This window comes from Canis aureus, chromosome 13, assembly GCF_053574225.1.
Source record: "Canis aureus isolate CA01 chromosome 13, VMU_Caureus_v.1.0, whole genome shotgun sequence".
Lineage (NCBI taxonomy): Eukaryota > Metazoa > Chordata > Mammalia > Carnivora > Canidae > Canis > Canis aureus.
In genome coordinates this window covers 31,567,899-31,582,306 of record NC_135623.1, presented here as the reverse complement: position 1 = coordinate 31,582,306, position 14,408 = coordinate 31,567,899, and the positions used below count along the sequence as shown (strand labels likewise).

General features: G+C 37.7%; 1 protein-coding gene across 5 annotated transcripts in view; it reads right to left on the bottom strand.

The window, feature by feature from the left end:
• TMTC2 (transmembrane O-mannosyltransferase targeting cadherins 2) overlaps nt 1-14,408 on the bottom strand; it is a 388,467-nt gene that overhangs the window by 47,205 nt on the left and 326,854 nt on the right. For all 5 annotated transcript variants that reach the window (XM_077845667.1, XM_077845665.1, XM_077845669.1 and 2 more), the window contains one exon: nt 7,892-7,955. In XM_077845667.1, coding sequence (XP_077701793.1) covers nt 7,892-7,955 — 64 coding nt within the window. The remainder of the gene's footprint in view (nt 1-7,891; nt 7,956-14,408) is intronic.

Below are 14,408 nucleotides of genomic sequence, written 5' to 3'. Positions count from 1 at the left end.
GGCCCATTTTATAAAACCAGGTAAAGTGTGAGGGAAAACGAATGGCAATTTCTCTCTTGATTGAAACCAGTTTATTCTGGGTTTGTCAACTTCCCTCGTTGCATTTTCTAACTGTAAAATATAAAGACGTATTTGAAACTGAAATAAGTAGTGAGAGTGGGAAATACATGTGCGATATTAAAGCGCGTTTTACTCATGAAGTCAATGTGGTGATTCTGGGATCCGTATATTATTAACGTCAGAAAGTCAAGAGACACATGGTATATAATTTTCCCACATCACAGAAGCCTGTGGAAACTTTCGGAAGAGGCCATGTGGTTCCTCCTCCATTTACAAGCAGAAATGTGGTTTAATTGCTTCCCAGACAAATTATTATTAACCCTTCCTTTTCCTCCCCCAACAAAATGACAAGCTCAGTAACCCCCACCCCCCAAAAAAGAAATTCTCTTATATCGTCAAATCTGAATCTGTCCTGTTTAACTTAATTTCAAGGTCCCTTGTTCTAATTAGGATGGAACAATAACTTTCCCATCAGTAAACAACTATATTCAAAATATTTTCTATCCCTTCCAACAGTACAGCCCAAATTATTCTTTTTAAGATTTTATTTATTCATGAGAGACAGAGAGAGTCAGAGACATAGGCAGAGGGAGCCTGATATAGGACTTGATCCCAGATTGCTGGGATCACGACCTAAACCGAAGGCGGATGCTCAACCACTGAGCCACCCAGGTGCCCCCCAGATAATTCATTCTCAACTGCTCCCTCATCGCCCAATCCCAGATTTAGTGGTTATTTCTACTGAGCAGTCATCTCCTCTCATCGTCCCTCTTGTCCCACACTTAGGATAAAAAGGGCAGTCCAAATTGAAAGTGATACATTGCAGAATATGTTGACTATCCATAGCGCAGCTGCAACTCTTATATAGGAGGCTGATTTCTTTGAATCCCATATTTCTTATTTTATCTGTGACCTAACATCATTGCCAAAGAGCCCAAATAGAGAACACGGACTTTGATTTTATAATAACACTTTGAAGTAATTTACGCTTTAAGTGCCTAGGAAAGTTATAATGTGTATATGACATTTTTTACTGGATAATCTGATCCTTGGAGCAGATTCCCCTTTAATTCATATATGATAATTGTCATGATAGAACATTTATAAAATACTATACATCGTAGAGATCTCAATCTCTAATATCACGTCTAGCATAAAAGTCAGAGAAGATGAATCAAAATGACAATAATCTGGGATCCCTGGGTGGCTCAGCGGTTTGGTGCCTGCCTTTGGCCCGAGGTGCGATCCTGGGGTCCCGGGATCAAGTCCCACGTCGGGCTCCAGGCATGGAGCCTGCTTCTCCCTCCTCCTGTGTCTCTGCCTCTCTCTCTCTCTCTATCTCTATCATAAATAAATAAATAAATCTAGAAAAAAAATCTAAAAAAAAATGAGAATAATCTATCGGTGACTTTGGAACTTCATTTAGAACTATTGCAAAAGGGGGAGCCCAGGTGGCTCAGTCGGTTAGGCATCCAACTCTTGATGTCAGCTCGTTTTTTTTTTTTTAAATATTATTTAAATTAATTAGAATATAGCATATGATTAGTTTCAGACATAGAGTTCAGTTATTCATCTCAGCTCAGGTCTTCATTTCAGGGTTGTGAGTTCGAGCCCCGTGGTGGAGCCTACTTAAAAAAATATAAATAAAAAAAATAAAATGATCACAAAATGACAAATGGCGTAATAACATATCTCACAACACTGTACTTCTATTGGCATTTATCACATATAGATAGGCCAGACCTAAATCAATTATGACCTACTGTGCACCTCAGCACATCAGCTGTCCACAGGTCTCTGACCTCAAACTCTCTCCTTCTTCCCATAGCACCAGCAGATAAGCAAATACCTGGGAGAGAAGTAATTTGCTACCTCAGCTTCTGCTCCCTATATTTCTAATTTTTGTTTTTTCCTCACCTTTTTTTCTTCAGTCTATTTTCTGTTCTTCAGTCCTTGGGGAGAAAATGATCTTTGAAGATTTTCAGTATTTCTTTGCTCTTTCCTCTATGAGGACATAACCTCATATTTAGACACATGCATGTTTCTTAACACCTACCTTTAATATTTAATAAACATATGCTTAATATTTCTTTGCAGTTTCCCTGTCTATTTCATTCACCTCCAAACTTAACTTACAGAATAATTTTACACTCTCTGTTCCCACTTCTCCACCTCCTTAACACAGTACAACTTGTGCCCACATCAACTGCACAAAGGTGTACCAGGTAGCCGAGGACAGCTGATTCTCTGAAGTCACTGGACAGTCTCAGTCTGTTTTCCTTTACCTTTAGCAGCAGTGGAAATTGCTCATTAACACGGACTTCATTGTCTCATATCCTACATTCCACATGTAGAGTTTCCCAGTTTTTTTTTTTTTTAAGGTTTTATTTATTTATTCATGAGAGACAGAGAGAGAGAGAGAGAGAGGCAGAGATGCAGGCAGAGGGAGGAGCAGGCTCCATGCAGGGAGTCTGATGTGGGACTTGATCCCAGGACCCCAGCATCATGACCTGAACTGAAGGCAGCGCTCAACTGCTGAACCACCGGGGCTGCCCATTTCCCAGGGTTTGAAATGGTTTCCCTTCTCTACATCTCTCCCCAGTGATATCTCTTTTTTTTTTTTTTTTAAGATTTTATTTATTTATTCATGAGAGACACAGAGAGAGAGAGAAAGGCAGAGACACAGGCAGAGGGAGAAGCAGGCCCCTTGCAGGGAATCTGATGCAGGACTCGATCCCAGGACCCTGGGATCACAGCTTAAACCAAAGGCAGGTGCTCAACCACTGAGTCACCCAGGTGCCCCTCCCCTCAGTGATCTTAACCACTGCTTTGGCATGATCTCCTTTCTGCAAATAACGCCACATCTCTATTCCTAGCTATGGCCTTTCCCTCTGACTGCCTCCTTGATAGGAATGTCCCCTGGACAATGATGATATCCTCTCATTTAGAAACAGTTTGGTACAAACTTAAATTTTTTTTTTTTTCTTGAAATAAACATGTTCTTCTGACTGGGGTCCTTGTTTTTCCTTTTTCCAAGTTTCCTATATACCAAATTTTGGAACATTCATCAGGCCAACTGATTTTCCTATTCACATCCCATCAAATAATCCACTTATTTTCCCTGCATATTCTTTTCAACTCCACTGTGTTTCTGTACTTTCACATTATACCTTCTGCTTAAACTATTACAGTATCTTTTTATTTGGTTTTCTCAAGATGGCTTCTTGCAACTCTACTTTCCCCAACGCAACCCACATTCCTCATTACATCTTATAAATGGCCATCCTAAATTATCACTTTCATTATGTCATCCTGTTCAACGTAGGAATGCAAACTCCTAATTCTTGGGAGGTATGCAATACCTTTCATCTGGTTTTATCTTCATTTCCAGTTCTATCTTCCCCTGCTTGTCTTCTCTGCCCCTAGCCCCAGGGCAATATAAACTCTTGTTTACTGTTTTTTGAGCCTATGTTCATGTTTTCTCAGCACCATGTCCTTATTCACACATATGCCTCTACCTGCCTCTTCCCCAAATTCTCTCTTCTCTCCTTCTCTTGCTAAAATCTTCACCTATAAACATTCTATCATCTCGTGATTATCTAACTTTCCCACTCCGACACAATGCTTTCTAGGACCAACCTGTTGAAGGTAATTTTTCTCTCCTGCACACTTTTCTAGCACTACCTTCCATCACTCACAAAATACTCATAACATAGTATTTCCTGGCCTGAATTGTGAGAATTTGGATCCACGCGTTCTCTCCTCCATTCCCTCCCTGCATTTAGATAGTACATTTCCCAAGGTCAGGGTTAATTTTTCATAACTTTGAAATCCCTCTGCACTTGGCATAGAGTCTTACACAAAACTGGAACCTGATACAAAATAAATTAAATGAAATCAGGCTAAAAACAACTACATCCGGAAAAATACAAGATATATAGACCTAATCATTAGTAATTACCCTTTCTAACTTCTGGAGTTCACTAAAAGCCAAGTACAGTGGGTGACTTTGTACTATGCAAATTACCCATTCTTCCCATTAGAAAAAAAATTAAAAATCTATAAGTTAATGTAGAATTTGGCTTAATTCCCACAGGAGGAACAAAATTGTTTCATTTAAATGTTCCCTCTAGTCCTCAAGAGTCAGCACTTTTCGATGTTCATAAGTGAGAGGGAAGACAGTGTTATCTTTTTAAAATAACCTCCACAGAGAGATCAATCTTATTTACACAAATGAAAAATGAAAGTGGAAAAACTTAAAATGGCAATTTTGGTCAAGAGTTTTCCCATTATAAAAAAATGTTTTACTGTACTATGAGGAGTAAGTCTAGGGTTTTCCCGTCTACCCCCCAGAAAGTCAAATAAATAGGATTAAAAATTTAATGGTCTCATTTTAGTAACAAATATATTTCTCTAGCTGTATACTTTAATAAATGACAATGTACTGAATATCCCTGATGAAACAATATCATAATCTAACACTGAAAATTATATGTGCATGCTAATTTAGACTTCTATTACTTTAGCATTTGATCACCGGAATTCTTTGCATATAAAATTTTTCTAGGAGTCCATTTGTAATTTTAAAGCAAATTGTATGAAAAAATAGGGCTTTTGTAGAATAAACTAAATAAAGAAATTCACCACGGGATGTACTGAAGAAGTGGAATAGGTTTTTTATTAAGAGAGAAATATATTCCACAAATAACAATGTTTTCAATACGATGATAGTAAGTGGCGGTGCACAGGGTTACAGCGCATATTTTACTGTGGATAGTCACGATCTGACATGAACATTGCTAAAACACCCACAGGGTCCTCCACATACAGCTACTGATTGTGAAAGTTGGACATTCAAACAATAGAAGAAAATGCCCTTTTGAAAAATAAGATTAGATTACTGTGTAGACAAGAGAAATGAAAAGACAGTGAAACTACTGCAATAGAGAAGGAGAATGGAGGTCTGTTTACTAGGTCCTTTTATAAGCAGGGAACTGAAATTTATTCAGCAAAAACACAGAAATAACATAGAAGGCTCTTAGGGCAAAGGGAAGAACAGCTATGATCAAGATAAATGTTAGATGGATGCTTTAATTTGGATCAGATGCTAACCGCTAATAAATCATTACGGGGACTATTGTTTAAACAAGTCTCCTTGGTTCAGAACACAAACTTCTATTATTGCCCGTGTCTTTATGAGTCTTGCCATGGTGGCATCTTACTTATTCTATATACATACAGGAAACCCAAAACACAATTCATAAAAAAGATTAGGGAAAGACCCCATCTGCCCATCAGGTGACCCACAACTGTAGCATCGTTTACTCATTGTTAAATTTGAGCTTCCTATTCTAACCAAATCCATAAAATACTTATTGTTATTAGATAAAGGAAGTAGCATTTGAATAAACATGTTTTTCAAAAACAGTCTGCAGCATGTTTATGAAGAAACTTTTTGGGATTTCAGAAAAAATGGCTTTAAATGGGAAGATTAAATGTTGATTTTATGATTTGGCTGGCCATTTAAAATAAACACTCTCATGAGTCTGGTTTAAATCTGGGGTGCCTCAGTGTCTTTTTCATTTTTTTTTTTTTTTTAGGTCAGGTCAGACAGCTCAGATAGCTCTGTGCTCACTATTCTGTTATAATGTGTTGAAGAAGACCATTTGATCAACCACTTAACAAAAATAAAAGTGACATTTAAGTGACTGGTACTCAATGAGTAAAGGCTGAACAGAACATCATTATATTCATCCATGTGAAGGGAACAAAAAAAAAGGAAAGAAAGACAAAAAACCCTGATTCTTGCCCTCGATGAAGTTATAATAAAGATCTTGGGGGGCTTGGGTGGCCCAGTCAACTGGTTAAGCATCCTTCTCTTGGTTTTTGGCTCAGGTCATGATCTCAGGGTCTTGAGATCAAGCCCCACACTGGGTTCCATGCTCAGGTACAGAGTCTACTTCTCTCTTCTCTTCCTCTCCCTCTGCCCCTGCTCCCTACACAGGTGTGCGTGTGCCCCCCCCCCTCTCTAAAATAAATCTAAAAAAAAATATTCAAGAACTCATATTCAACCGTTGGAAATGCTATACAAAGATGCCCATCTTGGGCATTTATAAAGCTATGCCTCCTGCCTGTCTCCCCCCTGCACCTCCTAAGTCCCTTATCCTGCCATTTGTCCACAAAGCACTTATCACTGTCTGATACCATATATGCTTTACTGGTTTTTCTACTTCGTCTTCTCAGACTAGATGGTAAGCTCCTAATGGTCAGGGACTCTAGTTAATTTTGTGCCCTTCCGTGTATGTAGTGCCTGGAATGCTGCGGGCACTTCGCAGGTACTCTAAATATTTACTGAATACATAAATGAGAGGATCATTATTATTTTCACTTCCCAATCTTCTGGCTTGCATTTCCTATGATGTAACTGCATTTTCCCCTCAAGCTTTCTTTTGTGCACCGAGCAGCCTGAGTTACAATGGGATCCCACTTACCAGCTGGGGTGATGAAGGACTTACTAATTTCTCTGGGCTTGGGCAGAGTGGGGACCACAGAAGCACCTGTGGGTTGTTCTGAGAAATGAATGAGGGAATTCACGTGACGTACTTAGCACGATGCCTGACGCATAATCAGTGTGCAATAAATTTGAACTGTTATTGTTCTTACCATTATAACTATTAAATTATTTTCTTCTGTTGCAAACAGCTCACCAATTTCTGAAGTACCTCATAAGTAATGAAACCGGGGACACCAACATTCAGGGCAAAGGTTACATGTGGTTTTATCTGCTTGGGGAAAAAAAAAAGCTTCTCCCCCTGTGGATCGGGTTCAGGGAGCATTAATTCTCTTCTTTTGTGTTCCCACAGGACTGTGTATACCTCTGTGTAGGAATTGCCACATTGTATTTCAACTAGTTGATTATTTTCAGTGTTCTCTGCTACATTATGTGGTCTTTTAGGGAATGAAATCTCTGTATCCCATCACAAAGCAGGCACTCTATAGATGTTTGCCCAGTGGGATGAGTTACTGTATAGAAATGAAACTTATCCCACTATTTGTAGTCATGTCACACATGCACTTTCATTACTGTTTCAAAATTACATTTCTCAATAGATGGTCTAGACCCAGAGAGTAAGGGGAGAAGGTTTTAGTGTTAGAGGGTGATGCAGAGCAGTGCGTATGAGAATAAAAGCAACGCGCTGGAGGTCGGTGATGTGTGGCGAATAAAAAAGTGCTTAGAAGACAGATATAAAACCAGTTCTGATTTTCTCATAAATGGCTCCTCTATTTCAATAGTAATGATCTAATTTATATCCATCCCACTTTATGGAAGTGTGACTACCCAGGGAAAAATTCTAATAAAAACATACTTGATAAGGTTGAAAAGCATCATTATTAGAAATGAGGACTGTGGAAGAGGAAAGAGGCCCAGCTCGAGGTCTGAGTGTATATAAGGATCAAAAAAAGAAAAGAAAAAAGTGTATGATGTTAGGAAGTCCTGAGGTATTTAACACCAGAGCGAAAAACACTTTCAAGGAACTGCTTTCAAAAGCCAACCAAATGCCAAGTATTTGATAATGCTACAACCTGTATTCAAATGATAAAACTGCATGGTGCTTTTTACACAGGATAGAAAAACAGCAATTTGGACCTCTGCAAAAAGAAAGAAGCTTGAGCGGGGCAGATGTGATTGTTGAATTAGCCATTTAGTGAGTATTCAAGAATAGGAGATCAGAGGGAAAAAGCCTAGTATCATGAGGCTTCTGTATCTAAAGCTATCACCTGCTGTGAATCCATCCCTTTGAGTAATGTTTCTTGTTAGGAAAGTACTTACATTAGGTCTTAGTCTGGCTGCCAGATCATAATACTTCTCGGCGGCTTCGTTGAGGCTAGCCTGTCTGTTGAAGAGTTAAAAAAAAAAAAAAATCAAACTCTACCGTTTATTTTAAAATTGTACAGAGGTGAACCAGAATCACTATGCAGCAAACTAATATTAACTTTAAAGAAAAAAATTACAATCATACCAATCAAACCATAAGTTGCCCAAAGCAGAAAAAGTAGTACATTAAATTGCATGCAAATACTTACTGTCTTTAAGGCATTATAAATAGTAGCTCAACATAATCCTATTCAGTAGTTATTATTCATTTAAATGTACGTATTAGGAATTAGAAATGTCATTTTTCTTTTCCAAGCTAACCCAAATAATGTTATAAGGGTTGGGATTCTCTAGCTTCAACTGTAGGTCTCAGAAACTTCTTGATTTTAAAAAATAAAATGTTAAAAAGTTATAGATCTATCTAGAAATCCACTTTCTTTCAGTTCAGGTGGGGAACCTTCCACTGTGTGTAGCCTACAGGGGAGAAAAGGCTAGATTTTTCCTCTCCCTGCTCTCTTCACCAGGGTACACACACCCATGGCAAAACTCAGCTAACAGGATGTTCTTGTTTGGGACTTTCATTGCTGAATAAGGGACAGAAAGCTGAAAGGATGGCTAGAGTTCATGGACAATGGTGGAAGCAATAGGCAATATCCTGGTCAGATTCCTCCTGTAAACAATTACTATTGCATGTCCTGCTTCTAGACTGTTCCAAGGCTACCTTGTTTCCTGCTCATTCAAGCTATGGTCTCTGGAGTTAGCAAATTCTGAAGTTCCCACATCCTTCAAATAGCCAGTTTCTCTTGACTATCACTAAATACCACGAGTGGTGCAACTGACTTATACAAATAAGATGCACGCTGAATTTTAATAAGTTTATGCATTATCTATTCTTGCAATTCAGAGCAAACCCCTAAATTCAGCCAACTGGGTAGCAGGAGAAATCAAATGTCAGGGTCGGGTGGAAGCCTGGCCAATTAGCCATCAAAACACAGTATGTTTTTCAATCATGCCATGCTGCTTTAGGAAACCTTCAAAGATGGTAGGTAACAAGGGCTAGAAGCTCTTGCAGTTGTACTGTAATCTGGTGACTATATTTGCAGAGTACTGAGATGCTATACAAAATGTCAAATTCAACTTCAGATGATGTATACAGTATACCTATAATGTGAACAATAACACTAAATGGCTTGGGGTCTGCAGTTAAAAGGGAGTAGTTTCTTTTGAAACTGATTTTATGAAGCCTCTGATGGGAATTCCATGGAATATTACTCAGCCACAAAAAAGAATGAGATCTTGCCATCTGCAACAACATGGATAGATCTAAAAGGTGTAACGCCAAGTAAAGTCAGAGAGAGACAAATACCATAGGATTTCACTCATATGTTGAATTTAAGATAAAAAGGAACAAAGAAAAAAAAAAGAGAACAAACCGCCTCCCACAAACTCTTAAATACAAAGAACAAAGTGGTGGTTGCCAGAGGTGAGATGGGTAGGGGGATGGGTAAAATAGAAAATGGAGATTAAGAGTACACTTATCCTAATGAACACTGAGTAATATATAGAAATAGTTAATCATTATATTTGTTATATTGTACACCTGAAACTAACATAATTATGTTGTATGTTAATTATACCTGCACACAAATGGATAAATACGAAAACAGGGTGGGCAGGGGAGGGGGAGGGAAGAAGCTTTTGAAGTGAGAAGATGCAGAGAGGTCAGGAATAAAGAGAAGAAACAAAAATCAACTCTGTCAATTAGAAAATCACATTCAGGCTTTAAAAGAGTAGGTTCACTAGCCTATAAAATTGAATTTGCACTTTGGTTAAGTGCAAATAAAAACTATAAAGACATATCCCATGCAACCATATAAATTTTAGGAATAACTGAAGATAACATCTCTCTGGAGACCAAGTCATATTTTTCTAATTTTTAAAGGAAAAATAATTAAAAACACTGCTATTTTTAATGGGGTTATAGAGAAAGTAAAAACCCTTGACCTAAGGCTCTACTGGACTCATGACAGTTACAACGTGCTGTTGCAATTTATATTCTCATAAATGTTGGAAGTTCAATTTCAATATGTCAAGAAAAGTACTTTAGTCTGGTATAAAACAGTAAAAATTCCCTTGCCAGGGTATTTAATGAAGGTTCCCTCCACCAAATTATAGAATCACTTTGGTTCAAATTCACTTGGAAATTTGAACCAGAATTCATTAGGTCATGCCCTGGAAGGGTTTTCTCCAGAGGAAAATAAAAGGCAGGGAGGTAGGAAATTAGAGGAACTTAATATTACAAAGGAGTTAAGTTACTTTGAAGCAAAATCAACCAATAGATATCTAACATGAAAAGTATAGCAAATATTACTATTCATTTTAATGGACATACAAATTCATCAGGTAGGTAAGAATCAAAGAGAAACCGAAGAATTCATTAGATGACAAGCCTTTAAAATAATAATCAACACAATTGAAAAAAAAAAAAAGTTTTCTCCCCCAAAAGGGTTGTTAGTTTTTAAAGTCTTCATTGTCTTTAGTGACTTAATCCCCAAAGGAAATATCTAGTTTAGAAGGCTTCGTACCTTAAGGTAGAAGTAGAATTGATGATAATCTAATGAAATAGAGAAAAAGTAGAGTTTATTAGATTTGTCATATAACTGTGAAAATTAATTTTCACTCTAGGACCACAGGGAAAAGAGTGTAAATTCTACCCACCAAATGTTCATTTATATTCTTGTTTTATTCTCTAGACAAGGGAGAAAACTGATGAGGAACTGTCCTTTCATACTTGCCTCTCAAGAAGCATCATGGACGTGCTTAATAAATCTTAACTGCAAAGATGACTGTATCATTAATCAACATTCGAAAACTGAGGAAATTAGCAATATTTTGCTAGTTGCTTAGAGGATTCTTGAAGTGTCAAGAACCTCAACCGCTGAATTGTTAGGACTGACTGTAGGACTCAGGTTGCCAAGACTATTAGAATAGAATTATTTAAAGAAGCTGATGAATAACTTTTCCTGAATATCCATAAACTCTTTCTTCACTATTTCCTTTCTGGGACAGAAAATTTCTAAAACCTATGTGTCACTTATAAAATACCAGGAATTTATTATTCCATGTTCCAACAACACCATGAAATGCTATTACTATCCCCATTTTACAGATGGTTAAAATGTGGTTTAGAGAAGTTGATAACTTCCCCAAGGTTACATAGCTGGGAAGTGACTGATCTGGGAGTCACAGACTCTACAGCTAAGTGTTTGAACCACAAGATCATGCTGATATCGCTGTATATATGGCAACGTAGTAGAGTGATACATGATACGTTGTTCTCTGGCAGATGACCCCAACAGTTTCTACATCAAAGACTAAGAAAAGAAGAAAACCTGCTTTTTGATTATAATGTTTAAAAACCACAATTTAAGTGTAAGAGATGAGATTTGAAAAGAGGAGGATACGGAGGACATTTGCAATGACAGGTTCTACTTCTTGCTCACCTCCATCTCTCACACTGATAGAAGTGAACTTCACTAGACCAAATTTAGCAGATGACAGTTTTAAGAATGAAATGAAATGCACTACTGTGTTTTGCCTCATGCACCCCCAAAAGGGGGAAGGGGAGGCTATGAGGGGAAAGGCAAAGAAATAAGGAATGAGGAAAAGTGAGAATACTGCTGGATACTCACTTCTTTTTTTTTTTTTTTTTTTTTAAAGATTTATTTATTTATTCATTCAGAGAGAGCGAGAGAGAGGCAGAGACACAGACAGAGGGAGAAGCAGGCTCCATGCAGGAAGCCCGACGTGGGACTCAATCCCGGGTCTCCAGGATCACACCCCGGGGCGGCAAGCGGCGCTAAACCGCTGTGCCACCGGGGCTGCCGTGGATACTCCCTTCTTTACCCTCACCACCTCTCAACTTTAGGGGAGGGTCACAGTTAGATATGGAGAGCAACCATAAGTTTCCTGTATGTCTAAGCAGAAGACGTGGAAAGTAGGCAAAGGGGAAAAGCAGTCGGCTCTGCCAAGAAATCTCCCAGGTCAAATGTACACAACCTTGTGTTTTGACAACACACTTTACAAAGCCAGAAATGAATGAGATAATGAGTAATAACAATCATTCATAGCAGGAAACTACACTAGCTCCAGATAGGTGACTAGCCCCATCTAACATGCCACCCTTAAGAGTCATCATAAAGTTATGTTCCATATCATCTATGCCAACAATGGACTTTTCAACTGGAGACTTGGATGGAGGCTCCTATCTCATTGCCAGCTCCTGTCACTCATGTATGTAGGGCCTTCCCCTTCTTTACACTATCTGTGACTTCTCAGGACCAGGAAAGGTGAGAAGTAAAAAGAGCCTAGATGGTATTTGTAAACTGGACTATGACGTAAACCTTGAACTCCCAAGAAATCACTGAATTGTGCTATCTTTTAAAAGTCTTTACATTCAGTTTTTAAGCAATCAGTGAAAAGGTGTATTCAGAATGCAAAACAGAATGAAAGTCACAAACAAATGTCATTATTTGATTACCAGAGAACTCTACTTTGCACATGAGACTGTGAAACATATTTCTGTTTTTTAAATTTTTTAAAAGATTTCATTTATTTATTCATGAGAGAGAGAGAGAGAGAGAGACGCAGGGAGAGGGAGAAGCAGGAAGCCTGATATCGGACTCGATCCCGGGACTCCAGGATCACGCCCTGAGCTGAAGGCAGGCGCTTAACTGCTAAGCCACCCAGGCGTCCCAATTTCTATTTTTTTTTTTAACAGATATGCATTTTACATATCTAATTCCCCTCCCTGGTCTTATTTTACAATAGAAAAGTATCTTTTGGAACACAGTTTTATGGGCCAATATTCTTAAAAGATTATATATATATATATATTTGATTTGTCTATATTATGTAAATATATATATACAGTTATATATATATTATTTTTTTGGTTCTCTCTCATTTTTTAGGGAGGGAGGCAGTACCAAGTTACATTGAGCTGTAATTAAGGAACATTCTGTATAATTTATGACACATTTCTATACTTGTAGGAATTCTATCATTTTATGGACATACGAGAAAAATGCCTTTTTATAAAATTCCATTTTCTGAGAAAAAATATATATCTTTATATATATATAAAGGAAATTTGGGAACCAATGATATTGTGAAATAACTTAATATATTCTGTGAAATGTTTGAGGGGAATCTGATTAAGAGAATCATTTATAATTACTGACATTTGTATGTATCCTGTGAGAATTATAAAATTAAAGGTTGCTAAATTCAAAATTACTTCCTTGAAAATATAAAAAATAAAAATGCTACTGGCATTTAGAAGACTCTACAATTATTAGCAGCTGTGAATTGTCAATTTTACATTAAAAGTTATTTAATATGGATAATAACCACTGACTCATACAAAAGATAATTTTTTATTAAAGTCTTGGTGATTATTCTCAAAGATAACTTACAAAGCTGCTTCTTCTTCTTCTTCTAACTAGAAAACTATCTGTTCTTATATCATGAAAGTAAGATAAACAGTAGCTGAAATGTAGCTTAAGTAACTCAAAGCGGCACTAAATTTTAATTTTAATTGCTAAGTGTATAGTAAGAATAGAAGGAGAATTGAAATAATCGAGGACATAAAAATGTGTGGAAAATCTTAAAACAGCAAAACCAGAGTCACACATATATGAAAACAATGAAGCCTAAAAGATCCGTATAGTGAAACTCCTAGAAGATACTGTTGATGACCATCAAGCCATCTTAAATGAACATCTGTCAAGACATCAAAACTAGCTTCATGATCTGCTGGTATCCATCTCCGTTCTAAACACAAAAGATGGTCAGGTAAAGCAGAAATGTAGCAATCACAGACTAGGCTGATGGTACAATTCACAAAAGATTCCTCTGAGTCAGAAACTTCTTGATGCCCCATGAGAGTCTGAGCTCATTTTTTCATGGCCCTGAATCATTCAGGGCTGCTAAGGACAGGTTAAGCCTACATCCAAAAAGACTACATAACAAAACGTACTGGGAAAATGAAAAGGGGGGAAATGTTGATTGGCAATGTCAATTATTATAATATCCATACATAGTGAATTACTCCTCATGTTCCATTTGTGATGCTTGGGTGGGGAGAAGGAGTTGGGAGGGATGGAAAGAAGAGAGGCAAAAAGTAGAACTTGCTTGCAGGAGTGGCCCTAGAACCAACAGTAGAAGTATCACCTGGGACTTGTCGGGAAGTGTAAAACCTTAGACCCTGTTCCTAAACCACCATTTAACAAGATCCCCAGGTGATTCACACGCACAGTGATGCTGGAGAGGCGCTGGGTGGAAGATGCTTACCTTCAACTGCATCTGCCACTGCGCTTTGCTTTGAAGACCTTACAACCATTATAACCCAGCCCTCTTTGGACCAGAAGTTGGCACTAAAGTGCTATTTATAATTGAAAAATCGGGGCGC